At 37.4% G+C, this 25,300-nt stretch overlaps 1 protein-coding gene across 3 annotated transcripts in view; it reads right to left on the bottom strand.

Moving 5' to 3' along the window:
- Positions 1-25,300, bottom strand: part of IMMP2L (inner mitochondrial membrane peptidase subunit 2) — an 825,524-nt gene that overhangs the window by 773,708 nt on the left and 26,516 nt on the right. For all 3 annotated transcript variants that reach the window (XM_087860894.1, XM_087860895.1, XM_045792831.2), the window contains exon 3: positions 13,079-13,215. In XM_087860894.1, the coding sequence (XP_087717020.1) occupies positions 13,079-13,213 (135 nt within the window). In that variant the 5' untranslated portion in view covers positions 13,214-13,215. The remainder of the gene's footprint in view (positions 1-13,078; positions 13,216-25,300) is intronic.

The following is a 25,300-nucleotide window of genomic DNA, read 5'->3' as shown; positions in this document are numbered from 1 at the left end:
GGGTTTGTTTCTGGGCTTTCTATTCTGTTCCATTGATCTATGTGTCTATTTGGGGGCCAGTACCATACTGTTTTGATTACTACAATTTTGTAGTTTTGTAGTATAACTTGAAATCTGGAATTGTGGTAACTTCACAAAACTCCAGCTTTGTTTTTCTTTTTCAAATTGCTGTGGCTATTCAGGGTCTTCTGTGGTTCCATACAAATTTTGACCATCACTTTAAGTATACACCAATTCAAGTCCCTTAAAACTCTGTTGACTTCCTATTCATCTAATTAACATGCACTCCATTCCCCATAAAACTATATTAATAACTCTTAGCAAACTAGAGCTCTCTTACTTTGTGTCAGGCTGCTGTGGCACAAAGCCCTTAAGATTCCTACACAATTATAATCTCTTTTGTCTGGCTAAAAGGATCTACTAAGTCACACCTTAAATCTTTCTGAGGTCTTACCAAAGAGTCTTCCAGTCAAGATTTGATATTTACCCTAGGTTACTTCTTACTTTGAGAATCTTTTGCCTGCCAGAGACTGCTGAAGAAACAGTTTTATTTTTTAAAACAGAAATTACTGGACACCTTGTATTTCCTCTTAAGTTCTGCTTTAAGTTCATTTCTCCCTTCCTGTACCCTATAGAAAGCTATAAGAAGCCAATTAACAATGTCAATATTCTGCCTAGAAATCTCCTTGGCCAAATCCATAAATTTGTTAGGTACACCTTCTATATGCCAAGTTCCTTCAGGTGACAGTTTCTCAAACTCTTTCAGTACCATGAAACATGGTCACCACTATTCCAGTCTCCAATAAGTTTCCTCACCACCTTTCTAGCTTCTAGTAATAGTTGTCTGCCATTTGTCCAACTTTTGCCAACAATTCCCTACCATTTTTCCAGCCTTCCACTGCCGTCCAGTCCCAAAACCAATGCCATCTATTTCAGAATTTTGTTTTGGCAGCACCTCACTAATAATTTAGGTTACCTATTGTTTCATAACAAACCACTCCAAAACTGTGAGTCTTAAAAGAACAACCATTTATTTGCTCAGAATCCCGCAACATAGGTTTCACTCAGAGGGGCAGATCCTCTGCTGATCTCTCCTGAGGCCATTCATGTGGCTGCAATCATCAGTGACTCAGAAAGGGCTGGAAAGGCCAAGATGGCCCTACCCACACATCAAGCACTTAACCGGTACTCCTTGGCCAGGATGCTTCACTTGTCCTCCAGTGTCCCCTCTAGCAGGACAGCCTGAGTTTCTTGCATGTTCCCAATTCACAAGCACTGACCAAGTTCCTACTTGAGTAACATTTGTTGATGCCCAATTGGCTAAAGCAAGTCATATGGCCAGATTCAATGTGGGAGGAAACATGATTCATTGAGGAGCCATTACTGTAAAAATCTACACACTTCCCATTCTAAGTGAATGGCCCATTCTCTCAGCTGACACTCTATGCTTTCTGTTGGTCATTTTAAAAACTGCAAGTAGGGTGCCCAGGTGGCTCAGTCAATTAAGTGTCTGCCTTTGGCTTAGGTCATGATCTCAGGATCCTGGGATCACATCAGGTTCCCTGCTCAGTTGTGTGTCCTCTCTTTTCTTCTGACCACCCCCCACCCCTGCTCATGCGCTAGCTCTCTCTCTCTCTCTGTCTCAAATAAATAAATAATAAAATATTTTTAAAAATAAAATAAATAAAAACCACAAAAGTGAAAGATCATTTATACTGTAAAAAAAGAAAGATTAGCTGGCAAAATAAAAAACTAAACAAAAAATTAAAAGATAAACACTCTAAGCTATGAAGTATAAAGTAACAATATAAAATTAAAACTTGAAAGAATAAAAACAAAGTTTACAACTAGTAAGAAATACCAAAATTGAAAATTATAAATTGATATAACCCTTGATACAGGGATTAGAAGCAATAAAATAAGCTAAAACTAGCATAAATATATGATGAATAATTTAATAGACAAATGGATGGAGAATGAAAAATCTATTTTCTTAATATTTTATTTATTTGAGAGACAGCCTGTGCAAGAGAGACAGCATGAGTGGGGGAGAGGGGCAGAGGGAGAGGGAGAAGCAGACTCCCCGCTGAGCATTGAGCCTGATCCAGGGCTTGATCCCAGGACCCTGGGATCATGACCTGAGCCAAAGGTAGACACCTAACCGAATGAGCCACTGAGGCACCCCATGAAAAATGCATTTTTAAAAGGTACTAAAAGTTAGAATTCAAAAGCTTAGCAAACCAAGACAATCCGGAGTTTTGAAGCAAAAACAGTTCCCATGTCTGGCAAATGCCCCAACAACTTTCTCTACCCAAGAGTTGGGCCTCTCTACAACATAAGGTTTCTCAAACATATTTTTTTATTAAGGCATAATTGAGACGTACGATTATATTAGTTTCAGATGTACAACACAGTGATTCAACACTTGTATATATTTCAAAATGATCACCCCAGTAAGTCTAGTTACCATCCATCACCATATATAGTTATGAAATTTTTTTCAAACTTGAGTATTTACAGAGCTTGTCACAATGCAGATTTCAAGGTCTAGTAATAATTCCATTTTCATAGAACTGGGATAGGGCTCAGGAACCTCCATGAATAAGCACCCCAGGTGGTATTAATAAAAACTTTAAGGATGACACTGTCAAAGAGCTTTCTCAGACCATGGGCCTCCTTATCCTTTGCATTGCACTTACTGCTTGAAGCCCTTAGGGCAAGCCCATATTTAAAATTTCAGACTCAAAAACTACCATCCTCCGTTCCCTTAGCTATAGCTCAATTTGAGCAGCTTCACCCTTTCAAGCCTCCCTCCAGGAATAAAGCAGCACTTTTCAAATTACAGGTCATGACCAATGAGTGAGTCATAGAATCAATTTAATGGGATGCAACCAGAATAGAAAATATCAGAGGGCACTGCATATAATGATGGTAATTATGATTTTAGTATTGTTACATGAAACTTCTGCTTCAGTTGTGTGTGTGTATGTACAATGAAAAACTATATTACTTAATGAGTCATAAGTAAAAAGGTTTGAAAACCTCTGCCATAAAGAATATGATGGATTCATCAAGAAGCTAAAAAGTTTTCAGGTGAAGAGTCAAGAAACACCCTCAAAGTCAAAGAAAAAAAAATTTAATGATGATAATTTCATTTCATCGTATTTCTGTAGGGTTTAATTATTCAGGCATTTCAATGCTTCAAAGAACAAATTTAATATGCATTTATTCAGCATCCCTCTGAATGGGTAGGTGTGAGGAATATGGTCCTTTTCTTTTAGAAGCTTACAAAGTAGAGTTAGCATTAACCCATGAAATAAATAGAAGGCTAGAGGATAATACAAAACATTTATAATCATAAGTTACATTTACAGTGCTGTAGGATTTCAAATAGGTAAACGATGGAATTAGGGAAAGTTACATGATGAAGGTAGGACTTGACTTTAGCCTTAAAGGGAGCATAAGATAAGAAAAAGCAGAGAGGAAAAGGTATAGTAATAAGTCTTGCTACATAGACAAACAAGGCTAACTGCCTATAAAAAGAATCTCAAACACTTGTGTATAACACAATAGTGAGTAGATTTACTACACCCAGTCATTCAGAAACCCAGGTTCTTTCTATCTTATAGATCCACCATCTCCTTTGGCCTCAGAGTCAGACCAAGCCTGGAAATGGCAACTTACTTTTTATCCTCTCACCACTGGCCAGAACTCAGTCCCACTTTACTACTAGGGAAGGCAAATCATATAGCCTAGGACCAAAATGGAGTACCTCCACTCATTGCTAGTCCATTCTCTTACAACTAAAATATATCAACCATAGGACAAAGAACAAGTGGAGGAAGACTCTGAAAGGTAGAAAGAAGACAGACTGGAGGCTAGGGACATTAGGACTTAAAAGGAACCACGTAGTGGCAAGTTCCCTGGGTTTTCTTTTTGTTTCTCATATATCCTAGATAACGCGCTGAAGAAGCCTGCAACCAGGAGCCACTAACAGGCAGAACAAAAAAGCTTGAAGAAAAGCCACTTTCTAGCCATAGGGCCAGGAAAAGGATGCCCAAGTGGAACAGAAAACACTTCTTATAATACCCATCGTAATTCAACCAAACACCAAAGGAAACTCTGCCCTAACACCAGAGTGTTAGTGGGCTGAACAGGGCACTGAGGTTCCAGTCACATGCAGCATCAGTGAGACTGGGTACCTTCCCTTCACCTCCCCCAGTCCTGTAAGAAGACGCAGAATGAGAACGCAGGGCATGTTTGTCAGCATATACACTATCACCTACCCCAGGGTGAGTCTGGCAATTTCTTACAAATGAAACATAAATGTACCATACGACCTAGCAATTCCACTCCTAGCAGCACTATTCACGATAATGAAAATGTGGAAGCAACCTAAATGTTCATCAACTAGTAAGCAGAAACAAAATGGAAAAAAAATCCATACAATGGAATTCTTTTTGGTAATAAAAAAAATATATTGATATATGGTACAGCATGGATAAACCTCAAAACACATTACGGTAAGTCAAAGAAGCGAGACACAAAAGACCACATATTGAATGGTTCTATTCGCAGAGAATGCCCAGAAAAGGCATAAGTTAAAGTAAGAATCAACTTCAAATAGACACAAGGGGTCATTTTGGGGGGATGGAAATGTTCTAAAAGGTGATGATCATACAACTCCATAAATTTATTAACAATTACTAAATCATTCACCATGGATAAATTCAATGGTATATAAGTTATTCCTCAATAAAACTGTTTTTTAAAAAGTAGACAGAACTACCACATTACCCATCATCTAGGATCCACAATTATGAACTCATGGCCAATCTTGTTTCATCTATAACACCACTTCACTCTTCCTCCTCCCATATTACTATAAAGTAGATCTCAGCTATTATACATTTCATTGCAAATTTTTTGTGATGAATACTATAGAAGATTTTTCAAACTAACCACAATACAGTTTTTATACCTTAAAAAATACATTAAAACACAAGTGATAAAAATGGTACTTTGGCCATTTTAAACAATCTTTCGTTGTTTTCTCATATTTTCAGTTTTGTCTTTTATTTCTTTAAACATACCACATTTAGCAGCTGATAGTTCTAATACCTAGTCTTTAAGGTCTGATTCTGCCAAAGGATGTTACGGACTCTCACTTATAATAGTGCTCATTCCCTTGTGTGATATTTTTACTGTGAGATCCTGTTCATCAAACTTTCTATGTGCCCATGAGGATTGGTGATAGCTCCCACCAGGTGCCTGAGGCAGCACTAAACCCAAATCCAAAGTGAATGACAATCTCAATTTAGGGTGTTTCAACTGCAGTGAAGGTGAATTCAAACCTCAGTCCCACATTAGGGCTTTTCTCCTCTACTCAGAGCTGAGAAAATTTTTCCTTGCAGAACAGATTTTGGTTTTAGTGTATGCATTCCCTAAAGATGTGTCTCCTCCATGGTCCTGAATTTATTCAGAATTTCTGTTCCACCTCCCTACGCTGTATGAGCCCAGGGCCTCGTCTTCTGATCTCCATGTGACTATTAAAACCAAAAACTCTGAGTTACCAGGAATTAACAAATGTCCATAGGACAGCTCTGGCTTCAAAGCATACTTACTACTCTGGAAATGTATTCCCCCTTATTTGTGATCTCAGATCATTTCCCTCACCTCCCTGCAAGGTCACTATGCATTTTTAAAGATTTTTCATGTTTTACTTATACCTTTTTATGAGTTTTACATTGGAAATATTTTCTAGATATCTACTCTGCTGTATTTCCAAAAAGTGAAATCTGATTTCTTCTTTTAAGAAGTCTAATGAAGTTTATAATCTTCAGTTTAGAATAGGGCATCTTCCATCAACCTGAGTTTCAAAGTTTGAAATCTTTCATCTCCCATCATAACATTAATTTCTATCTTTGTTTAAAACCCAAATGTACTACAGAACCATCCCAAAATTAAATAACTTACCAATCACACCACTGCATAAGCAAAAATGAAATGGAACAAAATATATCTGTGAGCAGTATTATAGGGAGGCATTACACAATAGTGATAAAGCACAACTTTTATTAGTTATCACTTAGTAAAATGGAGAGGATTACCAGAGTTAGTTGGAGTCAGTTCTGAAACTTGATGGCTGTGTGAGCTTAGGTAAATTATCTCAAATGTTCGGCCTGTGTTTTTAAATGTAAAGTTTAGAACTCGAGTTAATATACCATAATGTACCAAAAGTTCTAGTCATGGGAATCTGAATAAAGTATTAAATTTAAATTTTAATTTATGTAAATTTATTATAATAATAATTTGATTGTGTTTAAATATTTAATTATAATTAAATTATGTAAAAGAAAAGCATTAATATGCCAATCAGCAATGATCATGACTCAAAAGAGACAAAAGTCTTATTAAAGGGGCATGGTATACACAACTTAAATGGTTCAATAGCAATGTTTTTCTCTGTGTATATACACGTATATATGTATGTGTGTGTATACAGACAGACATAAATACCTATGGAAAAGAAGTAAAGGGAGAGAGAGAAGGAGAAGGAAAGAAAAAGAAAAGGGAAGAATGGGGCGCCTGGGTGGCACAGCGGTTAAGCGTCTGCCTTCGGCTCAGGGCGTGATCCCGGCGTTATGGGATCGAGCCCCACATCAGGCTCCTCTGCTGTGAGCCTGCATCTTCCTCTCCCACTCCCCCTGCTTGTGTTCCCTCTCTCGCTGGCTGTCTCTATCTCTGTCAAATAAATAAATAAAATCTTTAAAAAAAAAAAAAAAAAAGAAAAGGGAAGAAAATAAAGGTGGCAAAATACCGAAAAGGGATGAATCTGTGTAGAGAACCCATGGGAGTTCTCTGTACTACTCTTACAACTTTTCTGTGAGTCTAAAATTACTTCCACATCTTTTTTAAAAGTGTTATGAAGTCAGCATTTAAATAACAGATATAACCCTGGCTACATAAAACAGAAGCATGCTGTTCTTCTATCATGGGAAGTAAAGAAAATCCATGAAGGGACATTATAAAGTTATCACTCACCAACTGTTTCGGTTTCACATATGTTTGTTGCTATAAATACAAACTGATCTATTGAATTCTCTATTAATGACAGGTTGCAGAACTACATAAAAATGTATAACATCCTGAGGGGTAAACACCTTAGGTGAGATTTTTGAGCCAAAGGTAATTTGGGAAGAAAGTTCACACATAAGCTGAGAAAGCATTCCAACATTAACTCCTGGCTTCCTCCAAAGTCAGCCGCAGACGACCAAGGGGAGTAAGAGCACAGAGCATTCGGCATCACAGGAAATATGTGCCCGGTGGTTCCCAGCATCTTGGAAGTGCAAATTCAGCAGGTAACATAAAACTCCCTAACTCTACAATACATTCTGGTGCATAAATCACAATATTATCTCTTTCCTTAAGAGTTTATATTTGTATCTAGCTTCTCAGAGTGTCAAAATAATAGTTATAACCAATGATAACTATTGAATATTAAGCCCTCTATAGGTTTAAAATTTTTTTAATAAAATAAAATAAATAAATGTGACAAGGAGAGAGTGTAAGCCTCTTCGCTTGCTTTTTTGACAGAACTTTTAATTTTAAACTCAGCAGGAAACTCAGATAATGACTGCGAAGAACCAAGAAGGAGTCTAAGATGTTTATTACAAACCAGTTTCTTCGGAATCATTTGCAGGTAGCTGAACGTCAAGACCATTTTAAACCAATGAAAGTGTGTTACTGATTAGTAAATACCTCAATGCTGATTAAACTCTATTTTCCCTCCCATTCTCTAACTTTCTAATTTATTCTGCATAAATCTTTCTCTGAAGTCTGAGCTAGAGAGATAGAATTGTGGAGTAATATTTTCCAGTATTTTCCCCTCTGGCTATGCCAATTGGAAAAAAGAAGATGGTATACTATACAAAAATTCTGTAGCAATTGCAACAAAAACAGGACAATGATGCCTACAATTATTTCTTTCGCTTACTTCTTAAAGTCTTAAATCCTAATTTTAAATGTAGAAGGCATACACCTTTTATAAAAGCCAGTGACCCTGCTACAGGCATTCTCACTCAAATAAAATCTAAAACTTTGGTGTGAGGTCATTAAACTATTCCTAGGGCACCTTTTTTACTCTAAAAGCCTCAGTAAGTGATTGAACTTCTAATTTGAATAATTGCATTCCACCAACATAAATTCCCTCTGTAGTTTCAACTGTATGCAGTATCAGTCTTCATTTCCTGAGTTAAATTAATGTTGAGTAATGCAGTGCTTCTTTAAAAAAAAAAAAAGTGCATCTACTTTCATAGTAACCTTTCAGCAACTAGAAGTGATTCATGTGCACTAGAGGGGAATAGGTCAGTATGAATAATCATTAACCAGCAATTTCTGCCAGCATTCCCTGTGTGCAGAGCATTGTAAAAGGTATATCTTTTCCAATAAAATGGATATATCTATACACCTTTACTTAAAAATCAAATGTTTGATAAACTGAATCCTATTTCCCACTGAATTATGTCATTATACCATTAAAAACTTTATTTTCATTTATGGCTTACCTTCAACTAGCTGTGAGTGCTTATGTTTTATCACCTCTATCCTTCTAGTCAGATACCAAATAAATTATAAATTAATACTGAAAAACCTATCTACTCCATAGTGTTGAAAAAGTAAAGATTTCTTGTAAGCGGGAATCCTGGAAACAAGCTTCTCCTATTAAATCCCAAGCCAGCAGAATTCTAAAAAGACATAAGAAACAGTTCTCATGCAAAATTTGCTACCAAAGTGAATTTCCAGTGTTGCTATAACAGCGTTTATTCAATACACTCCAAAAGACTGGTATTACATATCTCTTCAATGAAATTTGATCTTTCAGTCCTTGGATTTTCTTAAATAACATGTCTACAGGTTGCAGAGTGACCTTTAAGAAAAGCCAGTCTGAAGTAATGATCCAAGTGGCCCTGGATGACTTCCAACTTAAAGATATCTAAAATGGATCAACCCATACCAGTGACTCAAAATTTCAATCTATTCCAATTTTGTCAGTCTTTGACTCCAAAGACTAGGGTCATTGTAGGTAGACTCAAAGGTGAAAAACAACTTTTTAGATTACCTCTGAAGTCAACTAAATATCGTTGGAGTCATAGTGGTTGTGGTAGGTGTACTCACCTACTCACTATTCTTCCTTCCCTCCTCACTTTGCCATGACTCCCCCATCTCACTGACTTTGGGTTTTGACATGTGACTGACTTTGACCAACGGAAGATGAACAGAAGAGTGGAAGTTCTGAACTGAGGCTTCAAGAGGTTCTGAGTGTTTCTATTCACCCTCTGGTATCCTGCTATCACCCATGAAAACATACCCCAAGCAGCCATGGCTCTTCCAGTATAGGTCCCACAGTGAAAGATACATGAAGCGGACTGAACCAAACCCATAGTCCAGAGTGACTACAGTTAATCTACTGACCCATGAGCAGGAAGTAATGATCTGAATGCAAGCAATTGAAATCATAGGGTAGTTTATTGCTATAGAAGTTAATATCATGACCAACAACAAAAGGGCTCAAGGTATTATTCTCTGGTACCACTTTATTCCAAACTAAAACTTCCAGGTCCATGCTCTACAATAGTATGCTAAAGCAAACTGGTTTTCATTTCTGGATGTACCAGGCACTGGCCAAATATGTCTGACAGCTTGATATCTTCTTGTCTGAAAGTGTATCCATTATTCAGGATTAATAACCTTGAACCTCTTCTACTAAAGTAAAGGTACATTGAAGATAGAATTCCCACCTGATTCGCCATCCCCCTACAGCACCTAAAATGGTGTTTCACACTTCCTAGCCATTTCATAAATGACTCCCTATTATAACTCAAAGTTACTACTGCTTTTCATTATTGTCCATATCTCAAAATGACCTCCCAAGTCACAAAATGATTCATATATTAGAAATGACTAGATATGATCTTTCCACCTGAATACACAGATTTTCTAAAGCACTACAAAATGAACGATTCTCAAGACTGGTAACCTACAACAACATGAATTCCTTCTAAATGGCACAGATTCCTTCAATGAATACTGAGATATAGAATGACATAGCTCATGGTGCTACACAGACACATGCCGAAGAGATGTGTCAGCATTCAAGGGAGGTCTCACGAGGGGGCCTAGCAATGCCTTCAGGGGAGCACATTTCTGTCTTGAGTCTCTTTCACACTGGTCCTCTGTGCCACTCTGCCGCCTGCTCATTGTACCAGTTGTCTCATTTTCTCCGTCATTCTCTATTACCCAACCAATCTAGATTGCTTTCTTTCCTCTTCTTCTCCATACTTCTTTTTATTTCTTGCCACTTGCTTTTTCTACCTTTCTCTCATACTTCTAAGCCTGGTACAAGAAGGCATCATCACACATTCAGATAACTCCCTTCCTTCACAATAGGTCAACCAACTGCCAAATACCAGATATAATTCTCAGCCCTCAGAGTCAATAAAAGCAGGTGTGTTCCTTGCAGGATGCTCAGGGACTTCCAGAGATGTCCACACACTCTGCTAGCTATTTTAGTACTTGTGTCATTAGAGAAATTTGAAGACAAGAATTTTTTTCAAATTTTTGGTCAAAAATTCTGCTGAATCGCAAGGTCTAAACATGTTCAGTTCATCAAGGCTGTACAATAGCAAAGATGTCTTCCAAAATGCTTACTTAATCACTATATCCCATTATTACAATTTCTGCTCCTAAATAATTTTAATTATGATTTAGTATATCTAATGAAATTATAAATAAATTCTCTATTATACTTAGAAGGAGTTTAAAAATCCTAAAATACATACCCATGTATATGTATGTAATAAACATACATCTTTATTTTCTTCCCAGAATATCTTTCCTCTTTAATTCTGAAAATAGCATACCCTCTCTTCTGGGAAGTGTCACCCCTACCTTACCCTGAAGGCTGAAAGCCCATGGAACAATGTGATTCAAATATATACCGTCATTCTCCTACCGAGCCTAGCCACAGGGGTGTGTACCTGTCTGAAGCTGGGCCAATCACGGCACCCTAACCCACTGGCCAAAGTTGATCTATACTTATATAGATAAGGGCACGTGATTGAAACAATTAATCACAGTCCTTTCCCAAGATCTTTCAAAGTGAAATTAAGGCAAGAAGAGAGATCTCTCTCAAGTGGTGATGAAATGGGGCATCTTAAAGCATGAGAGCTGCCAGCAGCCATGTGCCCTGCATGGTGAAGAAAGCCGGTCTGAGAGAACGAAGCCAAGATGCAGACAGAAACAGACGGTAGAAAAACAGAAGACGGAGCACCCTGCAGCGTCCAAATCCCCAGTTCCAGTTGTCCCTGATGATTGTCACACTTCTGCCTTCCTCCTGGGTACATAATAAGCTTTCCAATAAACTCTCCTGTATATCTAACTCAATTCAAGCTGTTTTCCTGTAATCAGTAGCCAAGGAAATTCTACATAATATACCAAACAAACTACAAGGTAACAAATTTGATTCCTTGGGAGTAGGGTCCAGGAACACTGTAAGAAATGTATCTGCAGCAAAAAATCTGAGTTAACAGACTGGCATTTAAGAATGACACTATTTAACACGTTCTTCACGGCCTTCTTAACTGGGGATAAGCCTTGTCTTTTCATAAGACATTCATTTTTCTTATCTTTTTTAGTGCATTCCCTCTTAGCACAAGCCATGAACATAGATGTTCAGTGGGCGTATATTGGGCTAAAACATGAAAATTAGGACACTGTGGTTGCCATACAATCCTCTGGAATATCATTAGATCCAAGGTAAGAAGGCTTTGTGTTCTGCAAAAATCTATCTCGGAATAGTAATGGTTGTATAGCAAAACAGCACTCACTACTAGAACTCAGGAAGAGATCTGATTTTCAATACAATAACTATATTTAAAAAAAGCAAACTCATTCTAATTCCTCAAAGCTGATACTTATGCCCTTACCTAGTTCTGACTAAAACAAAAAGAAAAAATAAAATGATTATTCTTTATATAACTTTAAGCTCTTACAAGCTTACATATTCTTTTACTTATTTGCTTTATACAGCTATATAGCACAATGTGAACTTAATACATGCTCATAATGGAAGAAAACAAATCGTATCACAAAATGCAAATTCTTTTTAATTACATAAACTTACACGGCTAGGTTCTAGTCATCAACTTTAGAACAACAAAGTCTTCTCTAAGTTATTCCAGAAGACTATGTGCATATGAGTTTTGGAAATCTCCATGGCAAAATTCTTCCAATGTAAACTGCATTTAATCTTTTTAATCAGCAATATGCTTAGATAACACACCCAGAATATCTGGACCAGTGCTCTAGACTTTTCTACCTACTAAAAGTTATATGTTTATACACATATGCATACATACATATAATACATGAATACATATGTGTATTTATATATATATATATACGCACTTGTGTGTGTGTATATATATATTTTATATGTATATACATATTTTGGGTGTCTGTATGCATATATATATATGTGCTAATATAAATATACAGACATTGAGATAGATATGGTATATATATATAACACACATATGTTACATATATATAGTTACTAATATACATATATATGCACACACACAGTACCTGAATTTGACCAAAACCCATCCTGCAACTACACTAATACTTTGGTCTTAAAAGGATATTTAAGTGTGTATTCAAATGCAGATAATCAAAATATCTTAAAATCCCAGGCCATATCCATAGAAAATGGTGTCATTTAGTAAAAATTCCTTAGACTCTCTACTTACAATCCTAAAATAAAATAAAAACTAAAAAAAAAACCTATAGATATAGAGAACTATTTGACAATTATGTTTATTCACCTCTACCCTGTTTATTGTATGACTGCATTAAATGACATTTTAAAAAAATTTAGTAAAGTTAAATTTCAGGCCAAAGCCTTTTTAAAACTTTTCAGGCCCCAGCATAGAAATAATATACAGAAATCCCACTGCTAGTACATGAGAAACCATGAAGCGTGTGCTATAAAGAACAAAGCCACATTCGTTTTTACCTGCATTGATGCTCCCTCCACTCTTGCCACACAGGCCACCCGGTCCAGGAAAGTCACTGCCACGGGCACCGCCACAAAAAAGCCTTTACAGAAGGCCTTGGCATATCTTCTCACCCAGCCTTGTGACTGTGCCATACCTGCAAACACAAAGAAAACAAGTACAAAGGTAGCCTCAAGAAAGGTAAAAAAGAAAAAACACAACCAGCACAGGAAAAGTAAGAGTTAAGGAAAAACAACCTCATCTCTTAATATATTTCACACTCATCCCTATAAGCAGTGGAATAAATTTGACTTAAATCCCAAAGGCAAATACACTAACTCAAGTTAACTCTTTTCAGTAACTGAGGTCCACTTGATAACCTCAGTGGAAACTTTCTCTTCACAAAGCAGTAAGCTAGAAAACAAATCGGTATTCCAAAAGTAAATCCTTTCAGACTGTTGACTATTCCGGTGGAGATGCTTCTGCCTCTCCTGACATCTGTTCTTTTCCACAGTCACAGAAGTTTAAGTGGGACACATGGCTGCCTGGCCTCCCTTGCAGCTAAGTGTGACCATGTGACTAGTTCTGATGAATGGCATATGAGTGAAAATGATAAACTTCCATACTGTGCCCTGAAAAGGAAAATGCCCTCCCCTTCGTGTTTCCCTTTTTATGATACCATGATAACAAGGTGGTAGTAGGAGCAGGAGTAGCCATCTCAAGTTAAAGACAGCAAAGCAACAAAATAGAAGGGTCCTGGGTCCCCAAAATCATAGAGGCACTGTAACTGTGCTGCACTGCTTACCCTTGAACTATTAAATGAGAGATCTACCACCTTCCATCATGTTTAAACCACTGCTATATGATCTGTGTTACAACAGTTACTGATCCTAACTAATACAACAGTGAAATCTATGATCAAGAAAAAACAACAACACTGCATGTGGATTCAATACAGAGAATTACCAACACTCACTTACCCTGTAACCACTTGACTAATTTTCAGATTTTCTAGGAATAAGCAATCCCTTAATTGTCTCATGCAATAAAAAACAAAATAGTGAGAGATCAAGATATGCTACCCTACCAGACCAAATAGAGCCGAACACAGTCCAAGAGATGAAGAAGTCTCATGGTTGGGAAAGATAAATGACCATTTTGTTCACAGTCTTACTTAGACAAGCTCCATGTGCTACCCAGGATTGAAGGAGGAGGTGAAGGGTGGTGAGGTTGGAGGTCTCTTAACTTCTCCTTCCTTGCAGTGTGAGACTAGATCAGAGCAACTCAAAAGTTCCTTAACACAGCCACAGGGCTTGTTTAGCCCTAAACCTACAGGTCAGTTTGCTTCCAAGGGATGATCTAAGATTTCTTGTCCTTTGGAGAGCAGGTTCTAAAGGGTCCAGAAATGTAATTCACACCAAGCACATACCAGAAAGGCATACACTGGGAAAGTGTTTATACTTTTCATTTTTAAGTTCCCAAAAGTCATACTTCCAATGAGAGCAGTGTTATGATAATATTAATGTTATAGACATGAAAAGTAGCCAAAAATAGATAAGAATATAAGAAGGAAAAGAAAAAGAGTAAGAAATATATTCATGAACAATATAGGGAGAAGGAGGGAGAAAGAAAGTAAATACAAATACAGAAATAAGTAGTTATCTACTTACTTGCATAAGTGAATATTAAAAAAAAGCAAAAAAATTACAGTTAAATTCAGTCCAAGTACTCATATCTGAAGGTTTTACCCACTGACCTATATAACTTAAACTTGAAATGAGAGACAGAGGAACATATAAAGAAAAGGTGGGACCACTTCCAAATAGCTTCATCCACAAGACTTCACTACTCACTTTATTTTAAAGGAATTCTTCCTTTAAAGACACATACAAAAGGGGGTCACATGATAATGAAGAATACATAGTCTTCTGATCCTGATAGAGCAAAAGAATTCTCCAGAGTTATCAGTATAGGATAATGGCTTTCAAACTGTTTTGACCATGTAATGTAAGAAATACATTCTATAGAGCAACCAAGTACTCAAGTACTCACTCATATACATGCACAACTTAACGCGTGTACCCTCACAATGCAGCACATAAAAACTGAAAACAGTTTCACAAGACAGTACTTATGTTTATTACATAATAGGCTATCATTTTAGTCTGCTATGTTTCATCGGATGCAACAAGATGAATGTAGGGAGACCAGACTATTCTATTGGTCCTGAGCAAAAGTTGACAGTAGGCTGGACCACAGTGGTGGTGACAGATGGAATAAAATGAGCAGACTTGGGGCACCTGGCTGGCTCAGTCAGTGGAGCAGGCGACTCCTGATCTCAGGGTTGTGAGTTCCAGCCCTATTGGGCATAGAGCTTACTTTAAAAAAATAATAATAATAAGCAGACTTATGATACATATTTTGGAGGTTAAAATGACAGGATTGGATGTGGATGGGCAATGGCGGGGGAGGGGACAGAACCTAAGAGAAGGAAGTGTTGAGAGGCAGTAGTGACCTATGAAAGGACCGTTATTTTGTCATCCCCTTGAATTGCATTCCAAAGTAGTAAAAACATGCTCATAATTCAATTTCTCAAACCTTTATTCAGTCCTACTAAGCACAAGGCCGTAAGTTAGGTGCTAAGAACATAGGAGTGGAAAAGCAGATATGGCCCTTGCTCTCAAGGGGTTACACCGTACCAGGAAAGATGCCCCTAAACAAATATTTTAAATGGAAATGAGTATTGAAAAGGGCCATGCCCTGGAGCATGGGACTATGGAGCAAGGAAGTCTCTCCATCAGAAAATGATCAGCAAAAGTCTCCCAAGGAAACAGCAAATGAAGTGGGACCTGAGCATTTCAGGCACAAGGAGCAGCATATATGAAAGCCTAGGAGCAAAGTAAAATGTAGCTATTTAAGAAACTAAAAGAAGTTCAATTTGGATAAAGTATAAATACAGTTTATTTGCTAATTATCAGTTTTTACTTTAGTAAACATTTAGTTATTGACTGCTAAACACCAATGCTAAGGGAAGAGAATATGAAGATGGCTGGGCATACAATACAGTATCATTTAAAAACTCCCACAAACAGTACTTAATATTTTCTATGTAAATTTGTATAAGCGTATAAAAGTATTTAAAATAGAATATTTGTATTATTGTGCTTACTATTTACTAACCACTAATGTCACCTGTATAATCAGTGAAGTATAGAGACAGACAGAAAAAGCAGGCTTATCAGAATGCTGAGTGGTTGGGGCGCCTGGGTAGCGCAGTCGTTAAAGCGTCTGCCTTCGGCTCAGGGCGTGATCCCGGCGCTCCGGGATTGAGTCCCACATCGGGCTCCTCCGCTGGGAGCCTGCTTCTTCCTCTCCCACTCCCCCTGCTGTGTTCCCTCTCTCGCTGGCTGTCTCTCTGTCACATAAATAAATAAATAAAATCTTTGAAAAAAAAAAAAGAATGCTGAGTGGTTCATCCTAGATGCTGGAAATGTAGATGATGACGACTTTCTTCTTTGAACTTCCATTGGTTTCTAACGTTTAAAAAAGAAAGACGGTGCTATGAAGTCATTTTAGTATATAGATACTACAGGATGACACCAGTCCTGATTTATTTCCTATCATGATAAACTACCCTTTCTCAGTCCAGTCTCAATGCTGTTCTATGGAGAACAAAAAACACCGAGTAAGATTCTTCCCTATTTATGTAGCAAACAACATATCTGACTGCAATTCTTTCATTACCCAAAGCAGGCTACGTGCTTTGGAAAACTTCTTGAGTTTGAAAAGCCTTAGGAAGTCTTACCTTTCTACTCACCCATAGTAGTATTTGGGTTCAAAAAGGAAAAACTTGCTGACAATCCATATTACAACCAACCTGACTACTTGACTATTTTAAGTAATTAATAAACTGGCTTGAAACACATAAACCTATCCTTGCCTAAATATTAAGCAAAAATATACTTTAGTAATCAGGGCAAATAGGCTTAGACAACCAGAGAATTTAGACTTTAAAAAAAAATGATAGGACAAATGCAAATAGAAAACATGCTCTTATACATCTGTAGCTCTTAGAATTAAAAAAGCAAACACATGGGGCGCCTGGGTGGCTCAGTTGTTAAGCGTCTGCCTTCGGCTCAGGGCGTGATCCCGGCGTTCTGGGATCAAGCCCCACATCAGGCTCCTCCGCTGGGAGCCTGCTTCTTCCTCTCCCACTCCCCCTGCTTATGTTCCCTCTCTCACTGGCTGTCTCTCTCTCTGTCAAATAAATAAATAAAATCTTTAAAAAAAAAAAAAAAAAGCAAACACATGACAGAATGAGAATGTAAGTGTTATCTTTGCTGTTCCTTGTGTCCTGCATGCATGGAGCTTCACTAAATGAGTAGGGATATGTGCAGAATAGAAACTAGGAAAGCTTTCAAGTATGATGATGCTGCAGCTATCCCAGTTACAGGGTAACATGCACGCTTACAATGTAAATTAAGGGGAAAAGAGAACATAAGTTGTATTAGAATTGGAGTCCCAGAATTTTGAACCTCCCCTTCTTTCCCAATATCCACTCTTATATACTGCTACTCCATTTGGTCACTGTGGCCCCCAGAAAGGATCATAGCAATGAGAGTCCGGGGCCCTGAGGTGGCCTATAACTAGCTGCATGTCTCACCGACTCACTTTCAGGCCTCAGTTTCCTTGTCTATAAAAAGAAAGAGGTTAGATTCAATTTCTAAGGTCCTTTCTGTGCCCCATATTCTTATTTCCATAAATTTTTCAATTGTTTCTCCAAGACCTCAGCAGATACTGAAGTTTTAAAAAGTCACTCAGATTATTACTGAGACAGGAAGTTGCCTTTTAGGTTTGAGACTCTAAGTATTAAAAAGAAAAAAAAAAAAGTCTTTGCTTTTATTAAACAGCTAGTTAAAAAAAAAAGAAACAGAGAAGGAGCTGGAACAAGTGCAATTCATGTCAAAGAACGTTTAATTATAGTGAAAGCCACTGCTCTTTCACTTCCTGTCTTCACAACTCCACTGCTGACCAAGTATTTTTCTACTGAGAGACTCTCAAAGAGCATGTGGGAGGAGTGCCAATCTGAAGGTGCACAGATTCTACCTAAGCCAAGGGAAAAAATAAAGCTACCTTGCAAACAAGTTGTCACTATTTTCAAAGGCTCAAAAGAAAAGCCTCAGTATAGTCCCATCCTACCCAAATTGCAAAGGACATCTATACCACATAAAAGTCAAACACTTTTAAAACCTTCTGTCACTAAAATAAACCATACATAAATGAAACAAGCATTACATGTCCATGTGAAGTTGTACAAATAAACTGTTTAAAGTTCTATGGCATTCACATTTTGTTTAAGTTTATGTACTTTTTTCCTATAGAAATTGCCAAAGAATCATTGGAATGATCTGGTCTTTTGTTCACACCCTCAATGTTTAAAACTTCCATTTTGTTCACACCCTCGGTGTTTAAAACCTCCATACTAATAAGCACCTAGCATCTGTTTCCTCTGAGAAAATTTCCTTTAAGCAATGCTAAAGTAGCAAAATATGCTACTAAAACCATCCCCAGCAAAAAGGGAATAACTTTTATCAGTAACCTCATTCTTCTAGTAACCATGTAAGTCATTTAGGTTCAAAACATTGCTCCTGAGAAAATTGATGCTTAAGTACTAGGCACACCTCGTTCATTGCTGAACTGAGACTATTTTACAATAAGCTTTCAGATTCAGTTGAAATCATATTTGCCACCTGCTATATAGCACCTGTAAGGGAAAGTTTCTTGGTGATGCTAACCTCAACCACATAACGACCTACACCATAAATGCCTCTTCCTTCTCATGGCTTGTAATGGCTTGATCATGCATGAATTCATCTAAAATGATTCTTAAACTTGCTTGTATTTTAGCCTCTACAAAGTCACCAGTCACTCATCCATAGCAACCAGGTAGATAAATACACCTCAAGTCATCCTAATTACAAACACTATTTAAAAATTGTGTGGGAGGTTTGAAGGTAAGAGGAAAATAATAAATTACAAGGCAGTATCTTATATAAAATGTAATCTTTCAATCACAATAACAAGCCCGCACATTTGGAGAACCAAATCAAGCTTTTACTTCTGAACTCAAACTATGTATCAAACTATGAGCATCAGAGAATGTAAGAGCAGGGATTCAAGCAAATCAGGCACCCAATTCTCTGCTCACTCAATATATGTTTATTGCTCACCTACTAGGTATCTGGGAACTGGGCTAAGTAAGGGATGAGTACACAATGCACAACAAGGCAGTTGTGGTCCTGGGCCTCACAGAGCTTACATTGTCATTCTTGCTACATTGTCTACTTTGCTAGACACTATGCTAAGACACCAAAAGACAGAGCAAAATCAAGTTCCTTCCAAGAGGGACTTGTTACAAGATCACAAGGAATTAGGAGACGACCACCCACGGTCAGACTACCCTTCTCCATGGTTCTCTCCAGGAGCTCCTGCTACCAATAACCTCAGTCTGCAAACAACCTAAGCGTGTACAAAAGCAGGAGGAATTAGAACTTTTTTTTTTAAGATTTTATTCATCTATTTGACAGAACGCGAGAGCACAAGCAGGGGGAGCAGCAGCAGGAGAGGGGGAAGCAGGCTCCCCACCAAGCAGGGAGCCCCATGCGGCACTCAATCCCAGGACCCTGGGATCACGACCCGAGCCGAAGGCAGACGCTTAACCATCTGAGCCACCCAGGTGCCCCTAGAACAACTTCCCCAAAGATTTTATTTCAGAGAGAAAGAGGAGAGAAAGAGCCCAGGAACAGGGCTTGGGGCGAGGCGGGGGGGGGGGGGGGGGGGGGCGTGGCAGAGGGAAAGAGAGAAGCAGATTCCTGGCTGAGCAGGACTCTGGCTGAGCAGGACTCCGGGATCATGACCTAAGCCGAAAGCAGATGCTTAACCAACTGAGCCAACCAGGCACCCATAAACGAGAACAATTTTGATTCTATTGGAAGCAAATCTGGAAAAGTAATCTATGGAAACCAATTTTAAAAAAATTCAGGGCCACCTTGCTCCTTTCACTTTACAAATAAACAATACCTTATAAAATAGACAACTGGTAAATCTTCAGAATGTGAACTCCAGCATCAATTCCTTTATCTTTTAACTCATGTGACTTAGCAGTTCTCACTCAAAAATTCTCAGAAAGGAAAAAACGGTAAGAAAAAACAAAGAATAAAGAAAAACTAGCCAAAAATAATAAAGGGGATAAATGTAATGTAATTAGACATAAAGCGAACCATGTTCTGGCAAAGATACCCAATAAAAGTCAACACCAGTAGCCTAACGAAGATAATAATGGTCCTCTGTTCTGACCTAAAACTGCCTCTTTGATAGAGATAATTATAATTCCCTATTGGTAAACTGATGAGCATCTGGATACCAAGAGAACAGAAATTAAAATTGACATATTTAATTTTAAGTCAGGAATGTCTAAACACAAATGAATTCCAGGGTTATGTTCCACTATAACTGGTGTTGACAGAAAACACAACCAGAAAACAATTAGGAAATGCAACTTCATGAGTTTTTGGTAAGGACTCCAATTTGCAAATGTACAGCATTTATGCTCAGTTTTCCCTCTGCCTCAGAAAAGGAGTCCTCCCTCTGTCCAAGGAGAGGCCAGCAGTGCTCTGCGGAGAGAGCATCAGCAAAGAGGGAAAGTCAGTATAAAGTTGGCGGCCACTGAATCTAACTGACCTCAGTTCAAATCATGATTCAATCATGTGACTTTGGACAAATTGTTGGCTGGTTGAGCCACAATTTTTTCATCCGAGAAAACCCGCAGGGTGTTTTGGAGGTATAAAGTGTTCACACATAGTTTAAGCAAGCATTTGTATGGAAAGAAAAAAAAATAAAGTCCCATAAAGCTAGTATCTGAATACAGTATATGTATAGTACAGAACAATGGCTGGATCATAAAATAAAAGGTGTTTCTTCAGGTAAAAGCATTACCCATGTCTAAAGAAAGGGACTAGCAATAACAAATCGAAAAAGAACAATAGACTTAAGGATGTCTGTTACATGCAATAAAACCAGTAAAGCCGATCTTCTAGGTAATGGGAAACCTATTAAACAGAGTGATACTTTTGTTCTGCTTTGAACTTAACCTTGTTCTAGGATTTAACTGGTTAGGGACCATCATATTTACTGATATTGGCTAATTAACAAGAATTATGGAGTGCCAACATTGCAGCACTGTCTTAAGCGATTTGAGGGGTTTTTTAAAGCAAAATAAAGGAAAAATATGACTTAATGCCAGAATTTGACCACAGAAATAAGTTATACAACAGCCATTGAAAAAAAGAAGCAAGATAGATGCTGAAATTGCAAGAAAAAAATTCACAAGAAAAAGTGAAAAGAAAAACATGACTTTATATGTAGAAGGTGGGTTTAAGAATGTCCACTAAAAAATTCTTAAAACTTTTCTATAGGTTTAAAAATTGCCATTAAAAGGTTGGAAATAAACGAAGAATAAATTATATTTGGTAAATTTCTCAGACAAGAGGAAAATATGATTCTGAAAGTAAAGGTTTATCTATGGCCTATCTGAGATAGATGCTGGCCAGACCAAGAAACAGGATATATGTTAAGAGCATTGAGGAATAAGACTGGATTTAATACTTATTTTTTATTTTGCTATGTTTTGTCCCTTAGCAATATGGAAACACTCACGACTCCAATATTTTTGAAAAACACATAAAACTAAATCCATAATACTGTGGTATTATGAGCCTCTCTAAAAGCTGGCTCAGTCCACCCTAATCCTATAAATTATCTTTATCCTTTCACTCCATATAGACACCATTTGACCACATTTACAACTAAGGCCCAATCTCAAATTTCAGTTATTAGAATGCCATAAATTCTGCAAAAATAGTTCACCATAAAAATTAACAGGCAAGTGAATAGCTTTCTATAGAGTGAGGAAAATTCTACTAAATGATGGCCATTAGCAAGGAGAAGCTTAGTAAGCTTTAACTCTAATAATCACAAAATTTGGATATCAACACTGCACTCTATTTTTTTTTTAGTTTAATAGAAAAGCATAACTGCTGTCATTAAGTAGAAGCTAAAGGCAATGTGGATTTTAAGCTAACAATGTGGCAACTTAAATATATGTGTAAGTGCAACAGAAGAGGTACTCATCTACAACCCAAACAAAGTAATTAGAGAATTTTGGACTATTCACCATAAACCTATTTATTCCTGAAACAATAACATTTTGAATTAGCAAAAGAACATACTTCCAGTATCAGAATACTTACTATCTTTTTTTAAAAAACCACATTATTTAGCATTTCACTGTGTGTGAAATTGGCTTTTAAGAAATTAAGATAGCCTATAAAAGGAAAAAGCATCCTTTTCAAAAAAAATCTCAAAACCCTTCAAAAATCAAAACTAAGAACTAGGAGTGAAGGGAAATAATGAGAAGAATATAACATTGAGAACCTAAAAAAAAAAAAGAAGGGCACAAAGTAAATAAGAAGAATATTGGAAAGTAAGCGTCAGGCAATAACATGAGTAATGGGAAAATGTCCTTGAAAACACCAGGTGACACACAGTTCCTGGAGCACAATTACCTGAGGTATCAGCTTTGCTGTTCCTTACCTACCTCACTATCTCAATCTGGCCCACTCTCTAATAACTGCTTCATATTCATTTCTCTTAGCTACTATTCACACTAACCCTATTTCTGCCCTATTTTTAAATGGTACAGGGTCTCTAATGGGTTCAACAGTAAGTGCAATAAGCAATTTTTTAAAAGAGCATGATTTCAGGGTCTTATGAAAATCCTATTCTGACCTCTACCCTTCATGCCTCAAATAAACTGCTTTCTACAAATGCCTGTAAGTGAATATAAAGCATCAGCTCAAATTCACATTACGAGATAAGAAGAAAAACAGGGCTCTTCCTTTGATTGGGAATGGGAAGTAGGAAGTTTTTTCAAAATAACCAAGGCCAACCAGACCCTAAAGGTGCAAAGATGAGAAAGCAAGGTCATTTACCAAAAAAAAAAAAAAAAAAAAAAAAAAAAAAAAAGTGGGACTGGAAAATGCAATGTAACCAGGAAACTAAAGGCCAGTCCAGGGACTGTTATTACTCTTTACAGAATGATAAAGATAAAAATTAGAAACACAGGCTCCCCCAGTAGGGAAGCATATTAAAGCTCTGATTAGTCTGTCAAAAATAAAACCTGTCCAAATGGTCGGAAGCTTTGGAAGGTTGCCCACAGCCCATCTATGGCAGCTGCATGCCCACGGGGAGCTCAAACAAAAGCGGTGCAGGCTCAGTGCGGGAGAAGATGCAAGCCAGATGAGAAGATTTATGCAATTTAAGGTAAAAGCAAGGGTAACTGATGCCTTTGGAAGAAGTAGCTATGGTCCTTTAAATTTACAAGCGCAAGCGTCAGGGGCAGGGTGCACACACTTGTTGAAATGGCAACAAAAGCCAGGCTGGCAACATAAGTTTAAAAAAAAAAAAAAAAAAAAAGCAACCAAGAGGTCAGAGTACCAAGAGGCTCATCCTGTGCAGCCTGGAGACTAAGGCAGATGGAGCACAGCACTTTCTGGACTCAAGTGTCTGCTGCACAGAAAGTCCAGGGACCATAATGAGTCCCTGGTGAGTATACAGCATATGGAGCTGAGATGTTACTTAGATTGCTCCTCACACACAAATGCCTTATTTTGATTTTACCTACTTGCCAGTATGAGTTACTGTTTAAGATAACCTGTGAAACTGCATCAGCATGTAATGCTCTAAAACTAGGACGTATCTGCCAATCAAAACATTCAAAATTACTCACAACAGTATGAAATAATGTAAAACAAAATTTTTTAAAATGCTATAAGCAGGGTACCTTCAATGAAATACAATGATCCCTACTACATAATTCTAAAGAAGCATGAGAAGTTGGGGCGATAAGGCAACTTAAAATGTCACCAGAGTATTATTACTATTATTTTGTATTTCTATTTTTAGATACTTGACCAGTAATAGCCAATGGCTGTCAAACACAGTAGAGCATAGCATTACACGATATTCCATCAGTTTGATACAGGACTCTTAAAGGTATGATATTAGTGCTGAGATAGTCATATATGAATGGAACAAAAAGGAGCCATGGTGGCTTCAAAATATTTCTCCAAATTCCTTGACAGGCCTCTTTCAAAATGATGAGCCTCATTCCCATCTTCTTAAGGGTAGGCAGGACTTAGTGACTGGCTTCTAGCAAAGAGGGGGCATAAATGATGTTGTGTGATTTGTGAGGCCAGTCATAAAAAGGAACGCTACCTCCTAGCTCTCTCTCCTAACCATTCCTTCTAAGCAAGCCAACACCATGTCCAGAGAGCAGCCAGACGTGGGAGCGGCCCAGCTGGAAGGAATGGAGGCCTCCCTCTCCCCAGGAGCCAGCACTATCGTGGCCAGCCCTGTGAGTGAGCCAACTGCAAGCCTGATCCTCCTGCCTCAGTTAGGCCTTCACATGACTGTGGCTTGGGTTGAAATCTTAAGTTCAACCGTAAGAGAGATCCTGAATCAGAACTGTGGAGCTGAACTGCTCCTAAATCACAGACCCGTGGAAATGGTGAGAGATGATACACGCTTTAAGCCAACAGCGTTTTGGAGTAACTTGTTTTGCAGACATACCTAATAAAATAGTAAACCTGGAAATAGACCCAAAGACACAAAAATCAAAGGTGGATATTTATTTAACTCATTATAGAAAAAAATAATTCCACATAAAGATTAATATAAAAATTAAAAACATAAACATAAAACTAATAAAGGAAAACAAAGGCAAACAGTATTTTAGGGGTGGAAAGAGGCATTTCTGAACACTTTACAAAACCCAGAAAATATAAAAAGAAAATACTGATGGGTCTGACTACATAAAAATCAAAACATACCATAAATAAGGTTAAAAGATAACATGATATAAAAATCTGCAATATATATTAATCCTCAAAGTTTAACATTTCTAAAATTATACAGTTCTTACAAATTGTAAGAAAAAAGACGTTCTGAATGAAAAGTGAGCAAAATACATGAAAGGCATTTCACTGAAAGCAAAAGATGGATAGTTTCTAGAAATATAAAAAGATGTTCAACCACACTAATAATAAAACAAATACAAATAAAAAAATCACCTTTTTAACCTATCAAGCTGACAAAGATGTAGAGAACTAAAAGCACTCAGGGTG

This window comes from Ursus americanus, chromosome 3, assembly GCF_024610735.1.
Source record: "Ursus americanus isolate L20-20 chromosome 3, mUrsAme1.1.p, whole genome shotgun sequence".
NCBI classification, from domain to species: Eukaryota; Metazoa; Chordata; class Mammalia; order Carnivora; family Ursidae; genus Ursus; species Ursus americanus.
The sequence above is the reverse complement of the archived record's forward strand: the minus strand, read 5'-3'. Positions and strand labels throughout refer to the sequence as shown.